At 42.6% G+C, this 16204-nt stretch overlaps 1 protein-coding gene across 15 annotated transcripts in view; it reads right to left on the minus strand.

The window, feature by feature from the left end:
* Positions 1–16204, minus strand: part of CSNK1G1 (casein kinase 1 gamma 1) — a 258375-nt gene that overhangs the window by 58134 nt on the left and 184037 nt on the right. For all 15 annotated transcript variants that reach the window (XM_073363225.2, XM_073363224.2, XM_073363223.2 and 12 more), the window contains 2 exons: positions 12652–12886; positions 7119–7204 (listed from right to left, as the gene is read on the minus strand). In XM_073363225.2, coding sequence (XP_073219326.1) covers positions 7119–7204; positions 12652–12886 — 321 coding nt within the window. The remainder of the gene's footprint in view (positions 1–7118; positions 7205–12651; positions 12887–16204) is intronic.

The following is a 16204-nucleotide window of genomic DNA, read 5'->3' on the forward strand; positions in this document are numbered from 1 at the left end:
AGAGATCAACTTTTTAATTAGAGGAAGTCTTTACTTTCTCTCAGGGCCTGTCTATAAATTTTGGTAGTGCATTAAGCTAATTCAGGAAAAAGGCACTCATTTAGAAATAAGTGTCCACACACAGGTTTTCCAGACTAGCTCTTCCACTTTAAAATCATACCCTATGTTATTCTGAAATAACTCATGAGAGCATGAGGCCGTAACATGTTATAGGAAGTCTCCTCCAATAGAAGTGTTTGGTGTACGTAAGAGGGTGGTTTGCCTGTGGGCTGGAGACCCTGGGGTTAAGTCAGTCCTGATTACAAGAAGAGTCCCACCTGAGAGAAATCAGGTGATTCCAATATAAAAGGCAGCAGAAAGCTCCAGGGAGGATGTGACTGAGACAGTAGCTCAGACTACCAAAGGCAGGAAAGGAAGCCCGACAGAAAGCTGGGGAAGCTCAGGAAACAGAAGACTGTGTGGAGATGGGACTGGTGGAAGGAGCAGGTAAGAGGAGCAAGCATGGCTCCTGCAAAGCCCTGGCCAGATAAAAACTGTGAGTGAGAGTTAAAGAAGGGAAGATGAGCTGAAAAACTGTGTGTTTCTTTTGGACTTTTGAGATCTGCTTTTGACAGACTCTGTTCCCAACCTGAGGAGAACTGGTGATGAGTGAATTAAAGGCTTGAGCTTAAAAGGTCACTGGAGACAGTGAGTTCATGGTGGGAGGGGCACAGATGAAGGGGAAACAGAGGAATGGTGGCTACAGAGGCAATTCTGGCCATGATGGAATGCTTGGGAGGCAGTAAGTGGCCAGTGTTACAGCCTCTAACGGATTAGGCTGGGTTGAAGCTATGTGATGTTTTAAGAGCTTGAAACCCAAAACTAAGTGCTCCAAAGAGGATACAGCGTCTGGAGGCAGATATCAAGGTGGTGACTATGGAAATCTGCTTCCTCAGCCTAATAAGTCCATTCACTCATCATTGATCTTAAACCACTGAAATGTTCAAATAATGGATCAGATCATAGATCTTTCAAGAAGTGCCCATTCTTCAACGATACAGATATTGACTTGTGGCACGGTAGAGTGATCAACACTTTCCAAGACATTTAGATCCCTCACCCACAGAGGCAGGCATGTATGATCATACATAAAATTAAAATTGGCTTGTAACTGCCAATTCCTTTCAGTTCAACTGCTACAGTCCAACATGCATTCCCACTCTAAGAAAAGGGCATCTGCAGGGTGGGAAGGTGCCCGAGCAATTTACCCTGTGTCTAAATGATTATTCCTACATCGATCTGCACTTGGAGACTCAAATACTAAGTGTGCCTGTTAAAACATTTGCATTTTGTAAGTAAGCTGAACATACAACAAACCATGTAACTGAGAGGCTAGCAAACTCACCTACTTTAAAAAAAATGAGGAGTACTTGTGGCACTTAGAGACTAACACATTTATTTGGGCATAAGCTTTCGTGGGCTAAAACCCACTTCATCGGATGCATGCAGTGGAAAATATAAGCTTATGCCCAAATAAATGCGTTAGTCTCTAAGGTGCCACAAGTACTTCTCGTTTTTTTTGCTGGTACAGACTAACACGGCTACCACTCTGAAACCTGTAACCTACTTTAAAGTCTGTCTGATTTTAAACATTTTGTGTGTGTGTGTGGGGGGGAAGTATCATTATACATAGTGATGTAATGAACACAAAGTCCAATGACAAAAGTTAAATATATCATAAACGGGAAGGAGGAAGAGAGACTAATATGTGGAAACAAATATATGTTATCAGAATTCATGAACAAAACATTGTAAAAAGTAATTGCCAGGAACCAAATGCCAAAGAAACACTTTAAATGACAAGTATAGGAGAAGTGCAAATAAAAATATTCTTGATATTTTTATTGCTTTTTTATGATTTATAGAGTATCTAAAAATTGTGTGTTTGTGTTTTAAAAACACACTCACGAATAGGACTTTACTTCTCTTCATGGAGGTCCCACTGGAAACCCAGTGTGGGAAAGGGAGATCACAACAGACTGAAACCTGAGCTACAGACTTTCCAGCCCTCCATTAGAAGAGCGACAACGTCTAATTAGAAATATATAATTTTTATCAAATGTAATCCGGGTTTCTATTTTATCCTAATCAGTTTCTCATACTGATCCCATCAATTAAAAAAACCAACATTATATATAACAAATACAAGAAAGTGGAAGGTGATAGTCATGAATATAAATCAGAATGTAGGAATGGTAGAAAATTGATAAGGGAAGCAAAGGGACAATAGAAGAAATGTATGGCCAGCAGAGTTAAGGGCAATGAGAGTTTTAAAACTATATTAGGAACAAAAAGAATCCTAACAATGGTATTTGTCCATTACTAGATAGAAATGGGAGAATTATCAATAATAGTGAAAGTAATAAGCCATTGGAACAACTTACCAAGGGTCATTGGGGATTCTCCATCGCTGACAATGTTTAAATCAAGACTAGATGTTTTTTGAAAAGATCTGCTCTTCAGAAGGAATTATTTTGGGGAGTTCTATGGCCTGTTACATAGGAAGTCACACTAGATGATTACAGTGGACCCCCTTCTGGCCTTAGAATCTATAACTATGAAAAATACCTTAGCTGAGTGCCTGAGTTTGTGTTACAGGTTTTAACAAATTTTAACCCAAAGAGTTTAACTAAGCATCCTCTAATTGCTAGGAAAGCAGTAGCTCAAGTTTCAGCTCAGTACTTTTCCCCTAAACCTCTATCCGGTCTTCCATTGCGTCTCCAGCAGAAGTAGGGAAGTTGAGAAGTGATATTCCTGATATTTCTCAGGCAAGAAAAAACTTGAGGCTCTTGACATTACATCATAAAGGAGCACTAATTTTTCCCCTTTTAATTTAAGAATTAAATGTAAAAATTATAACAATATCAAAGATTCATGATTAAGACCACAGAAAGTCAGGCAATTAAAAACTTCATTTTCTGATAGCCTCATAAGTACTTATTGGTATTCTTGCTCAAATGTGTCACTTAAGATAGCGTGACCTCTTGGTCCAATATTGGCAGTTAGCCAATATTCAGAGTCTTGCCAGGTTGTTTCAGTTAGGAAGATAAATTGATTATATAAGTCAGATATTTCTCTGGGGAAATTGTGTTTACGAAGAATGTACCCAAAGTTCTGTTTTCCTGAACAAAGTAGGAACAAACTGAGTTTCCTTGTCCATAATCCCCAAGCTTGCATTTCCAGAGAGTCCTGTGACCCAAGGAGCTCTGTTTCTGTTCCCTCTCAGGGCCATGCTCATGACGGTTTCTCTCAGTGTTTACTAGTTTTCTGTCTCAGACACACACTGTTGAAACAAATCAGTGTCAAAGCCCCTGCATTTGCAAATGGTCTCCAGGGAAACCCCATAGGCAACATGACTTAGCTTCTGCTCCTGCCCTGACAGGATAGTCACTGCCTTGGATGGTAGCTTCATTTGTTTCAACTATCACTACACAAAGAGGCATTTAGTTGCTGCTTCTTTTAGACTGATTGAAGGGTTCTTATTATACCCATTGACATGATTGATGGCAGTCATTAACACCTTCCAACATAACTTTACTACTTTTTGTTACATATTTAAGGAAAACAAGAACACAAAATAGTATACAAGTAAGATGCAACTGAGTTAATTTTGCTAGTGCAGCAGTTCTCAACCTGAATCCCGCCATCCCATGGGGGTTGAACTCTCAGCTGCCCTGGAATTACACTGCCCCATGGGGGCGAAAGCCCAGCTGCCCTGGAACCCTGCCATGCCACATAGGCTGAAGCCAAAGCCTGAGCAACTTCGCTCTGCAGGGCCCCCTGTGGCACAAAGCCTCAGGCAATTGCCCTGCTTGCTACCCCGCAACGTTGGCTCTAGCTTTCATATGCAGAAAAACAGTAGTTGTGTCACAGGTGGGCTGTGGAGTTTAGCATGTTTGGGGTAGGAGGTTCAGAGAAAAAAAAAAAGGTGGAGAACCCCTGTGCTACTAGACATGAGCTCTAGAAATTCCATTGTGTGTTCCATTTTTGTGTCTCAGTGGATTTGCTATACAAATAGTGATCGAATTCTCAGTTTACAAGAATTTCCTAATTGCTAGCACTGCAAATTCAAACTGGAACCTAAGTGCAAAGAATTATTATTTCTGGCTCACACATCTCCACTCAAAAGCTTCTACAATATGGTCCTCATTTACCATATCTAACCCTGTCTACAGCAGGATTTCAAAGGTGTAAATGAGAAAAGATTTTTGCCCCTGTAATTGGAATTTAGTTAACGATTGTGCTGTTCAGTACAGAATCCAACTCACTCTCCCAAAGTGATATTGGTTCTGCAGTGCTAACAAGATAAATAGTATATTTCTTTTTATTACTTAAATCAGAAGAGCTGGCTGAATACACAAGGGTCTGAGTAAGATGTTTTATGCAGTTACGTTTCAAAGTAGAATTGTTTACTTTTCAAAGTAGAATTGTGTTTTTAAAAAAATAACAATGGGGAGTCCTTGTGGCACCTTAGAGACTAATTAATTTATTTGGGCATAAGCTTTTGTGGGCTAAAACCCACTTCATCAGATGCATGGAGTGGAAAATACAGTAGGCAGGTATAAATACACAGCACATGAAAAGATGGGAGTTGCCTTACTAAGTGCGGGGGTGGGTGGGTGGGTTGGGGACAGTGCTAATGAGCCATTTCAATTAAGGTGGAAGTGGCCTCTTCTCAACAGTTGACAAGAAGGGGTGAATACCAAGGGAGGGGGAAAAATCACTTTTGTAGTGCAAATGAAGCCAGTGCAATCAAGGTGGCCCATTTCAAACAGTTGACAGGATGTGAGCATCAGCAGAGGGATACTCACACTTTGTCAATTGGCCACCTTGATTGCATTGGCCTCATTTGCACTACAAAAGTGATGATTTCCCACCCCCCTTGGTATTCACCCCTTCTTGTCAACTGTTGAGAAGAGACCACTTTCACCTTAATTGAATTGGCTCATTAACACTGACCCCCCACTTGGTAAGGCAACTCCCATCTTTTCATGTGCTGTGTATTTATACCTGCCTACTTGTATATTCCACTCCATGCATCTGATGAAGTGGGTTTTAGCCCACAAAAGCTTATGCCCAAATAAATTAGTTAGTCTCTAAGGTGCCACAAGGACTCCTCATTGTTTTTACTGATACATACTAACATGGCTACCATTCTGAAACCTGTGTTTTAAAAGTAATCAGTAAATTTGAAATCTCATCTTTTCAAAAAAAGCTTTAAAAGTAGATTCAGATACCACATCTGCGTCTCTCTCTCTCCTTTGTTGCTCTCTGAAGGAGTCTCAAAAAATTGGAGAAAGTGACAATATGCAAAATGCTATTAAATTAACAAAGAAAACAAACTCAAAACAGAGGAAGAGAGGTCACTTATACATTCATAGATATTAAGGTCAGAAGGGACCATTATGATCATCTTAATCTGACCACCTGCACAATGCAGGCCACAGAATCTCACCCACCCACTCCTGAAATAAACCTCTCACTTATGTCTGAGCTATTGAAGTCCTCAAATCATGGTTTAAAGACTTGAAGGTGCAGAGAATCCTCCAGCGAGTAACCTGTGCCCCATGCTACAGAGGAAGGCGAAAAAAACCCCAGGGCCCTGGAGGAAAATTCCTTCCTGACCCCAAATATAGCGATCAGCTGAACTCTGAGCATGTGGGCAAGATTCACCAGCCAGATACCTAGGAAAGAATTCTCTGTAGTAACTCAGATCCCCCCCATCTAACATCCCATCGCGTCTATTTATCATGAATAGTTAAAGATCAATTAATTGCCAAAATCATGTTATCCCATCATACCATCTCCTCCATAAACTTATCGAGTTTAATCTTGAAGCCAGATAGGTCTTTTGCCCCCACTGCTTCCCTTGGAAGGCTGTTTCAGAACTTCACTCCTCTGATGGTTAGAAACCTTCATGTAATTTCAAGTCTAAACTTCCCGATGGCCAGTTTATATCCATTTATTCTTGTGTCCACAGTGGTACTGAGCTTAAATAATTCCTCTCCCTCTCTGGTATTAACTGTGGCTCTCTGAGGGTGTCCTATGCACATTCACACTCTGCCCACCTTCCTCTTTTCCTTCATAAATGCGTCACTCTGAGGAACTGAAGTGGCCCTTCTCAAGAACAGGAATAAACAGAAATACGAAGAGAGCACCCTGCAGAAACATTTCCCCCTCTAGTCTTTCAGTTGTAGTAGCCTTTTTTGTTTATAAAAGAAAAATAAGTTTGCAGCACTTAAAGGCTGTGTCAACAGTATTAATAAACTCCTTGCTTAGGAACTAATGCACTGGTGTAGCTTATGAGCGCTGATCATTTTAACAGTAGAGTCTGAGGCAGGTCTACGAACCTATATCAGTGTAACTGTCACTCAGGGGTATGAAAAATTAATCCCTGAGCAATGTAGCTATACTGAACTAACCCCCTCTCCCCCATATTGACAATGCTATGTCTATATAGCTATTGCCTCTCGGGGAGGTGGATTAATTTTGTCGATGGCAGAAGCTCACCCATTGGCACAGGAGGCTTTCACTAAAGCATTACAGTAGTGCAGCTGCGTGGGTACTGCTGTAGCACATGAAGACAAGCCCTAAGTTCCTTGAAGCAACTATTGCATATGTAGTATCAAACTCTGCACTGAGGAAGAACTTCAACTGAAGTCAATAAGAGTTTGTCTGAGAAAGTAGCGTAGGATGTGGCCCTTAACCATGTAACTGTAGCCTTAATTTTTAGTGCCCATGTTTCATGTGCTGCTTTCAAACAGTCATAGCTGTCAAATCATATCCCAAAGGTTTTACACACACAGACACTAGTTCATAATGAGATAATTACATCTTTGCAAAGCTTCAATCTTTGGTCATTTTTACTATGTCCACGTGTGGTTAGTTTTGTTTTTTTTATTTTAAGCACACACAGCTGGAAGGGTCTTCCCACCCACTTCCTGGATCTCAAAGAAAATGGAAATTTTGTTCAAATTTTCCTAAAAAGATTCCAGCAGAGAAGAAGAATGAAAAATGTGAGGCCAAGAAAGTAGATTTTGCTGTCTAAAATTCACTAAGTGATACATTTTAACATATACCTTGAGCCCTTGCCAGGGCAGACTGCCTCGAAGGAAATACATGAACATGTGGCCAAGGGCTTCCAAGTCATCTCGCCGACTTTGCTCTGAAAGGCACAAGAGACTACATGTTATTGCTTCAGCTACTGAAGTAAAACTAACTGGTTCAGCAACCAGATTTATTTCTGAAATCTATTACATGAAAAGTCTATTTACTTATCTTTCCATATGCACAAAAGTTATTATAGCTCAGATCATCCTCTTGTATAAGAATACCTAAAACTGGCCAAAGCAAATAAATGCCAAATTAAAAAAAAAGAAAAAAATCAGCTAGCTGTAACTGGCCTACGCAAAGGCTGGACATGCTGTACAATAGAGAATGTTTAAATTCTTATGTTACTCAGATCAAAATGGAGGATTAAAGTAGCAATAGTACAAGAGTAAAACAGTCCCTAAACTGTGATCTCAAGAGTGATGGTGGTCTGAAGCATTTGATGACCATCCTGTAGAGACTGGATAGGTCACATGTTGCTGGCTCTTTTCCAACTGTTTTTATAGCTCATTACATCACAGCAATTAAAAAGAAATACTTCCCCGTTTCTTTTCCTTACAAGTGTTTGCTGCAGTTGCCACAAAGATGTTATATGATTGTTAATGGGAGAGAAGGTGGTCCATATGATCACAGGTGAGACGGGATGTGTCCAGAAGATAATCCATTAAGATGCGGGCCTACATTATGAAAGTTCAAGAACCGATGCAATAGAGGACACCAATCCTAAGTATTTCATTTATTAGTTCAGATACAAATGGAGCTTTTTCCTTGTATCGTTCAATATGACCCAAAATGCTTGATTTCAAGTTTTCAAAGCTAGGAAACCCCAGCTTCAATATGTTTGATTTCTAGTTTATGATGTTTTAGAAAAAGTTCTGAACTCTGTTTAAGATGCAGTTTATGGATCAACCTGCTGTCCCCAGGAATTAAAAAACTGAAGTTAAGCTAGGTTACAGACTAGTCTGCCATTACTTCCATCTGCAGGCAGCTCACACATTCAGAGCCAGGCATGTGGAGCAAATCCAGTCATCCAACCCACATGTAGAAACACAATATGCTTAAAGAGCTGTCCCTGTGCTGTGTAATTTGCATGAAGAGGAGCAAGCAGTCCTTTGCACAGCATGATGTGTCTTGGAAACTACCTAGCAAATGTAGCTCTCAAAATAGTATGTGAAGAGGAGAGGCTAAAAAGGCAACTACTGCATATTACTGATGTAGCTGTAAATAGGAAGGATACAACTCTTAATTCAATGGGGAAAATAATTACAATATGGATACAGTTATCAGCAAGAGAGTCAGGATCTTTGACCTTGGAAAAGGACTGGTAAAATGCCATAGTCAGTTTGATTAGAGTAATAATGCTCAGCATTAAATCATTAACAAGAAATTGGCAATGATGATCTAGGGAGGACTTTGATTATACACTCTCCCCACCTTTATGCAGGAGGAAACTTCATCTGGGCCAAATTCACTAGCAAGACACCACTCATACTGTGGCTTCCTGCAATGCCTCCAACCTATTACAAGAGTCTCAATTGCTACATCTTCCTGTAACAATAGGCCCCTCTTAAGTAGTTAGGATGATAGATGCACTGCACAAGGTCTTAACATGTTGTCTAAACTAGGTGGAACAACTATCCACATAAGACAATAAGGGCCCAACAGCACCTTCCCAAAATTAAAAACATCTTAGAAATAACTATACTTTCCAAAAGCAAGGCCTTTAAAGTAAGCTAGAAAAGCTGCAATGAAAATAAATCCATTGCATACAGAAAGTACATGGTATAATTAATAATTTAAAATATAAAAACAAGTACTATTCTCCTTTTGGGACTTGAGTGACTTGGTGCAAAAATAGTTTTGAAGACCATAGTTAAATCACCCAAACTTTTAAAAACATTTCCTTTCACATCCTGCATACTTACAAATCAGTGTTCATCAACAATTAGGGTGACCAGACAGCAAATGTGAAAAATTGGGATGGGGGTGGGAGGTAATAAGAGCCTATATAAGAAAAAGACCCCAAAATCGGGACTGTCCCTATACAATCGGGACATCTGGTCACCCTATCAACAATAAAAATCAAGGTTATTCACCAGTTAGTGGAGTTTGAGAACAGCCTCTGCACATTCCCAGTTGTAGGATCAAGGAATCATAGAATCATAGAATATCAGGGTTGGAAGGGACCCCAGAAGGTCATCTAGTCCAACCCCCTGCTCAAAGCAGGACCAATTCCCAGTTAAATCATCCCAGCCAGGGCTTTGTCAAGCCTGACCTTAAAAACCTCTAAGGAAGGAGATTCTACCACCTCCCTAGGTAACGCATTCCAGTGTTTCACCACCCTCTTAGTGAAAGTTTTTCCTAATATCCAATCTAAACCTCTCCCACTGCAACTTGAGACCATTACTCCTTGTCCTGTCCTCTTCTACCAATGAGAATAGTCTAGAACCATCCTCTCTGGAACCCCCTTTCAGGTAATTGAAAGCAGCTATCAAATCCCCCCTCATTCTTCTCTTCTGCAGGCTAAACAATCCCAGCTCCCTCAGCCTCTCCTCATAACTCATGTGTTCCAGTCCCCTAATCATTTTTGTTGCCCTTCGCTGGACTCTCTCCAATTTATCCACATCCTTCTTGAAGTGTGGGGCCCAAAACTGGACACAGTACTCCAGATGAGGCCTCACCAATGTCGAATAGAGGGGGACGATCACGTCCCTCGATCTGCTCGCTATGCCCCTACTTATACATCCCAAAATGCCATTGGCCTTCTTGGCAACAAGGGCACACTGCTGACTCATATCCAGCTTCTCGTCCACTGCCACCCCTAGGTCCTTTTCCGCAGAACTGCTACCTAGCCATTCGGTCCCTAGTCTGTAGCTGTGCATTGGGTTCTTCTGTCCTAAGTGCAGGACCCTGCACTTATCCTTATTGAACCTCATCAGATTTCTTTTGGCCCAATCCTCCAATTTGTCTAGGTCTTTCTGTATCCTATCCCTCCCCTCCAGCGTACCTACCACTCCTCCCAGTTTAGTATCATCCGCAAATTTGCTGAGAGTGCAATCCACACCATCCTCCAGATCATTTATGAAGATATTGAACAAAACCGGCCCCAGGACCGACCCTTGGGGCACTCCACTTGATACCGGCTGCCAACTAGATATGGAGCCATTGATCACTACCCGTTGAGCCCGACAATCTAGCCAGCTTTCTACCCACCTTGTAGTGCATTCATCCAGCCCATACTTCCTTAACTTGCTGACAAGAATACTGTGGGAGACCATGTCAAAAGCTTTGCTAAAGTCAAGAAACAATACATCCACTGCTTTCCCTTCATCCACAGAACCAGTACTCTCATGCAAGTGCTTCAGGATTGATTCTTTGAGGACCTGCCCCATGATTTTTCCAGGGACTGAAGTGAGGCTGACTGGCCTGTAGTTCCCAGGATCCTCCTTCTTCCCTTTTTTAAAGATTGGCACTACATTAGCCTTTTTCCAGTCATCCGGGACTTCCCCCGTTCGCCACGAGTTTTCAAAGATAATGGCCAATGGCTCTGCAATCACAGCCGCCAATTCCTTCAGCACTCTCGGATGCAACTCGTCCGGCCCCATGGACTTGTGCACGTCCAGCTTTTCTAAATAGTCCCTAACCACCTCTATCTCCACAGAGGGCTGGCCATCTCTTCCCCATTTTGTGATGCCCAGCGCAGCAGTCTGGGAGCTGACCTTGTTAGTGAAAACAGAGGCAAAAAAAGCATTGAGTACATTAGCTTTTTCCACATCCTCTGTCACTAGGTTGCCTCCCTCATTCAGTAAGGGGCCCACACATTCCTTGGCTTTCTTCTTGTTGCCAACATACCTGAAGAAACCCTTCTTGTTACTCTTGACATCTCTGGCTAGCTGCAGCTCCAGGTGCGATTTGGCCCTCCTGATAACATTCCTACATGCCCGAGCAATATTTTTATACTCTTCCCTGGTCATATGTCCAACCTTCCACTTCTTGTAAGCTTCTTTTTTATGTTTAAGATCCGCTAGGATTTCACCATTAAGCCAAGCTGGTCGCCTGCCATATTTACTATTCTTTCGACTCATCGGGATGGTTTGTCCCTGTAACCTCAACAGGGATTCCTTGAAATACAGCCAGCTCTCCTGGACTCCTTTCCCCTTCAAGTTAGTCCCCCAGGGGATCCTGGCCATCCGTTCCCTGAGGGAGTCGAAGTCTGCTTTCCTGAAGTCCAGGGTCCATATCCTGCTGCTTACCTTTCTTCCCTGCGTCAGGATCCTGAACTCAACCAACTCATGGTCACTGCCTCCCAGATTCCCATCCACTTTTGCTTCCCCCACTAATTCTACCCGGTTTGTGAGCAGCAGGTCAAGAAAAGCGCCCCCCCTAGTTGGCTCCTCTAGCACTTGCGCCAGGAAATTGTCCCCTACGCTTTCCAAAAACTTCCTGTACCATCAGCTTTCTACCTCTTCTAAAGAGCAGCATCCATGGGGACTATTCACACTCCCTGTCCCGCCTACCTCCTTGTGAACATTTTTGAGGCTATAAAATAGGAGAGTGAGGAGGGATTGGCCCAAACAGACACCACTCTCCAGAAGCTTCCAAAAGGAGTGTATTTGCCTTGATCTCATAAATGGGAACGTAGAGAGGCCACTCACAAAATATTCCATTAACCTAAAAGTTTAAGTGAACACAAATATTTAGTAAAATGGAGTTGATCTGGAACTTCAAAAGCAATTGCTTTCAAGTTTAGAACAGCAACATTTTAGTCACTTAGGGCAAAGAAGTTTCTTTCTCCTAAGATATTAAAATCAGGTAAAGCGAAGTGATGCTTTGTTAAATGTAGTGGAAACCAGAGCAAGGTGTTCTCCTACTTTAGCTGCTATTTGGAGGAGGCATGTGATGGGCTAGATAATTTAACAGTCCCAACATGCTGCCTGCCAGCTGTTCCAACTTTCTCTGAGACCGGCAAGTGTTTAGAGCAAGATTCTTGTTTCCCTGGCTGAAGGGACAACCCTCTTATCATGGAAGGTTGAAGCAGGGGCCGAGGAGAATGAGATTCTGTAAAATGAAGTCAAGGAAATGTAAAATATTTAGGAAAATTATGAAAATTCAGTTATCCCCTTCTACCAACAGTACACAAAGTGACGGACTGATTCAGCAACCACTGAAAATGGAAGGCTCTGGGCAAAACTGAACAAATACACAGAACTGTGCAGCAGAAGAGAACTGCTGCTTTAAATGTTTATATAAAATAATTACTCAAACCTCCCCTTCCACCAGTGCAGAACTGTTCCCTTCTGTATATTCTCCTGCATTATTCCTTGCCTAGTTTTAAAAGAAGAGACCATCATGATAAATGCATATAATATTTAATAGTTTAGAGATGGCTTGACTGGTACTGGAACACCATGGGCCAATCTATAGTTGGAGCTCTAAAGGAGAATGTAATGCTCTTATTAAAAAGAGTACAAAGCATAGTAAGTTAGCATAAAGCGAACAAACCTTTGCCAAGATGTGTATTGATGGACATATATCTTGCTGTTCCAGTTAGGCTCTTGTGTTCCCTGTAAGGTATGTGTTTTTTGGTTTCAGGATCAATGTACTCCTTGGCCAATCCAAAGTCGATGATGTGAATGACGTGTTCTTTCTTATTGCCTTGCCGGCCAATAAGGAAATTCTCTGGCTTGACATCTCGGTAAATGAGGTTCTTTGAATGCACATATTCCATTCGAGATATCTGCAGAAGTATGAGACAAATGTTATTCATATCCAGTACACTAATCACACTTTGGTGCTAATGGCCCATTAATACTTTGTATTAACACAGCCATTCACACCCAGTGATCTCAAAGTGTTTTGCAAATACAATACACACATAAGGAATGGAATTTTACAAATAGGGAAACTGAGGCAGAGATTACATGACTTACCCTAGGTTAGAGAGTCATATACAGAGCAGAGAACTGTACCCAGAATTCTTGACTCCCAGACCCCTGCTCTAAACACTACATTATACTCCCTCTATTTTATGTGAAGGAATGAAATATGTAAAAATATTCAGAGGTGATTTTTTTTAAATACACATAATCAACAGAGCATAACTCTTGGAATGATTCCATGGAGGACTAAAACAAATAGCCAGACATTTTTGCATTGATTTTTAAAAACACTTCCAAACCCAGATTACTGAGAATTGTCGCTCTTTTTGCCTCGCTTTACTGCTCCTACTCTCACCAATCTCCTCCCTCATCCCATATGCTGCCTCAGACCATGCCAAGTTCTTAAGGGGAAAAAAAGTCTCCTATGTAACAGCACTAAGAATAATAATGACTTAGTCATGTCGGCTGTCAATAATTAGAAATAGCAAGGAAACTTTCAGATAATCAATGAATTAAAGTGTTATTACTGCCCAATCCTACTCTTATGCTGGCACTACTCCTGAAAAAGGCTTAAAATCCTTTACACTTCCACATTCCATATATGGCCCAAGATTTCCAATGCTGCCGTAAGCAGCTGTTTTTCTTTAGGGTTTGTCTTCACTGCAGAGTTAGCTTGAGGCATAAAATTCTGATGTTGCCTACAACCCGACTCCTATCCACTCACAAGCTTGAGTAAAGGTGTTTAAAACTCAAGAGAGCTAGCCCATCAGAAGAGTGTGGGTTTGAGCCTGAGTGCTGCTGATGCTTCAGCTAGCGATGCAGTGGGGATGCAGGTACTCTGTGCAGCTAATCCAATCACTATGTGCAGCTGAGCGTTTTGCAGTGCAACTGCTCTCAGCATAGTCTATACTACAAACATAGGTCAACTTAAGTTGCCTTGTGTTGACCCGTTTCAGCATGTCTCCACGCAAATGTGACGTAAGTCCCCTGATAGAGCAATGCAGTAAAACTACCTCCCTGAATGACGTGGAGGCATGGTCAGTCTATTGAGGTCAACACAGTGAGTGTAGATGTGTGAGCCACCACCTTTTGAAGCCCTTTAAAAATATTTTTGAAAGGCCTTTTCCTGATTGCCCAGCTTGGCAAGCATACCTAGCAGCTCTTCCTTGTGATGTGCAACTCCACAACTCACCAGGCCAGCTCCACACACTAGACACTCCCTGGTGTAGACAGGAGGTATTGGATCTCCTGGGCCTGGGCGGAGAAGATGCTATGCAAGCACAGCTATGGACCAGCCGAAGAAACATGGACATCCATGAACAGATTGCATGGGGATATAGGCAAAAGGGTAGGCCAGGGATCAGCCACGCTGCTGCATGAAAGCGAAGGAACTGCACCAGGCATATCACAAGGCCAGGGAAGCCAACAACCTGTCTCGTGCCAAGCTGCAGACCTGCTGCTTTGACAAGCTACATGCCATACTTGGCACAGACCATACCAGCATCCCGAAAGGCACCATGGATACCTCAGAGGAGCCTGAGACAAGAGATCCCTGATGTGAACAGTGAGGAGGAGGAGGAAGATGACGGGGGGTGGAAAGGGGAAATGTGGTTGGGAGAGGTGTCCAGTCATGCCACAAGTCAGGACCTGTTTGAGACTCCACCACTGTCTACCCAATCCCACTGAGCATGGCAAGCCCAATAAAGGAGAAGACACCTCAGGAAAGTGTGTGCATGCATTTTTCCTTACAATGTTTAAATGTAAAGATGGCGTCCATCCCATCCCCAAGTTTACAAGACACAGGTATCAACTTTTAATTGTTTTACTCGTACGAGAAAAGGGAGCAGCACAACAAACTGAGGCAGAGTGATGGAGAATCCACTATGACCCACAGTAAATTCTTCCAGCGGTTAATTCCCCTTACTGTCAAAAATTTACACCCCATCTCTGTTCTGAGTTTGTCTAGCTTCAACTTTCAGCCATATCTTTCTCTGCTTGATTGAAGAACCTATTATTACGTATTTGTTCCCCGTGTAGGTTCTTAGATTGTAACCATCACCCCTAAACCTTTCCTATGCCACTCCAGTATTAATTCTGCTGGCATCATTGCGGTACACAGCATGGCAGCATGAGGACCAGGTCTGTACCCAGACGCTTGCAGTGTCTGTTCCCTTGCCACCTCTGTTACCCTCATGAGACTGATATCACATAGGGTCACCTTGGGGAGACAGCGGAAATTTTCATTACAAGTGCTCGTACCGCAAACAATAGAGCATGTGATCCCCACCCATAGTGATATCCGGGTCTCTCAACCATGGCTTCCCCTAACATGCCGCTGGTTTGGGTGGCAGGGATCAGTGTTGACCTCAGAATCTGCAAGTCCAGGGTGACTGCTACCAGCAGCATGAAGGGTGTGTGTGCTTTTCCTGTGTTCTCTTGTCATCGCAGCCCAAATCCCGGAGCCGCTGTGGACGAAGACTGCACATTGGAAGGCTTTACGCTGGTCCCCAGTCTCTATGCACTGGCCATGTTGCTAAGGGGAGAGGGTATTGCCCACCTGTGCTCCTGATGTGGGTTGCCCACAAGTTGCAGCACAAGGTCCATTGCCCATGCCACCAGGTCATACTCACCATCGCCGGAACAGCAAACCAGGTCACTGAATAGCTAGGGATACTGATTATGTTCTGGCTTGCATGTCAGTGTAATAAGGGGAGTGATTTTTAAAGAGCAACTTGGTACTAGACCCCCGGTATGCACTGACAATGGTTGCTTGTGCTTTGCATGCCTTACAGTGGAAAGCTTGGCCTGCAACACAGCCCCCAGACCGGTGGAGAAGCTACAGCAGATTAGAAGACAGAAAAAGAGAATGCATGATGACATGTTCAGCAAGTTGATAATACCTCTGGGAGAGCTGACACTGAGCTAAGAGCCTGGAGGATTTCATTGTCTGAAAAAATGGACATGGAAAGCAGGAGAGCATCCCAGGAGTATGAGCATGCTGTTCAGGATAAGATGCTCTGGATTATGAAAGAGCCATCAGACATGTTGAGACATCTGGTTCAGTTTCAAGAAAAACAGCTTGAGGCTAGACTCCATCTGCAGCCCCTGCAGAACAGCCTGCAAACATCACCCTGTTCCCAATCCCCGCCCCCATCCCCCCTAAATGTTCCAGGAGG

This window comes from Lepidochelys kempii, chromosome 10 (assembly GCF_965140285.1).
Source record: "Lepidochelys kempii isolate rLepKem1 chromosome 10, rLepKem1.hap1, whole genome shotgun sequence".
NCBI lineage: Eukaryota > Metazoa > Chordata > Testudines > Cheloniidae > Lepidochelys > Lepidochelys kempii.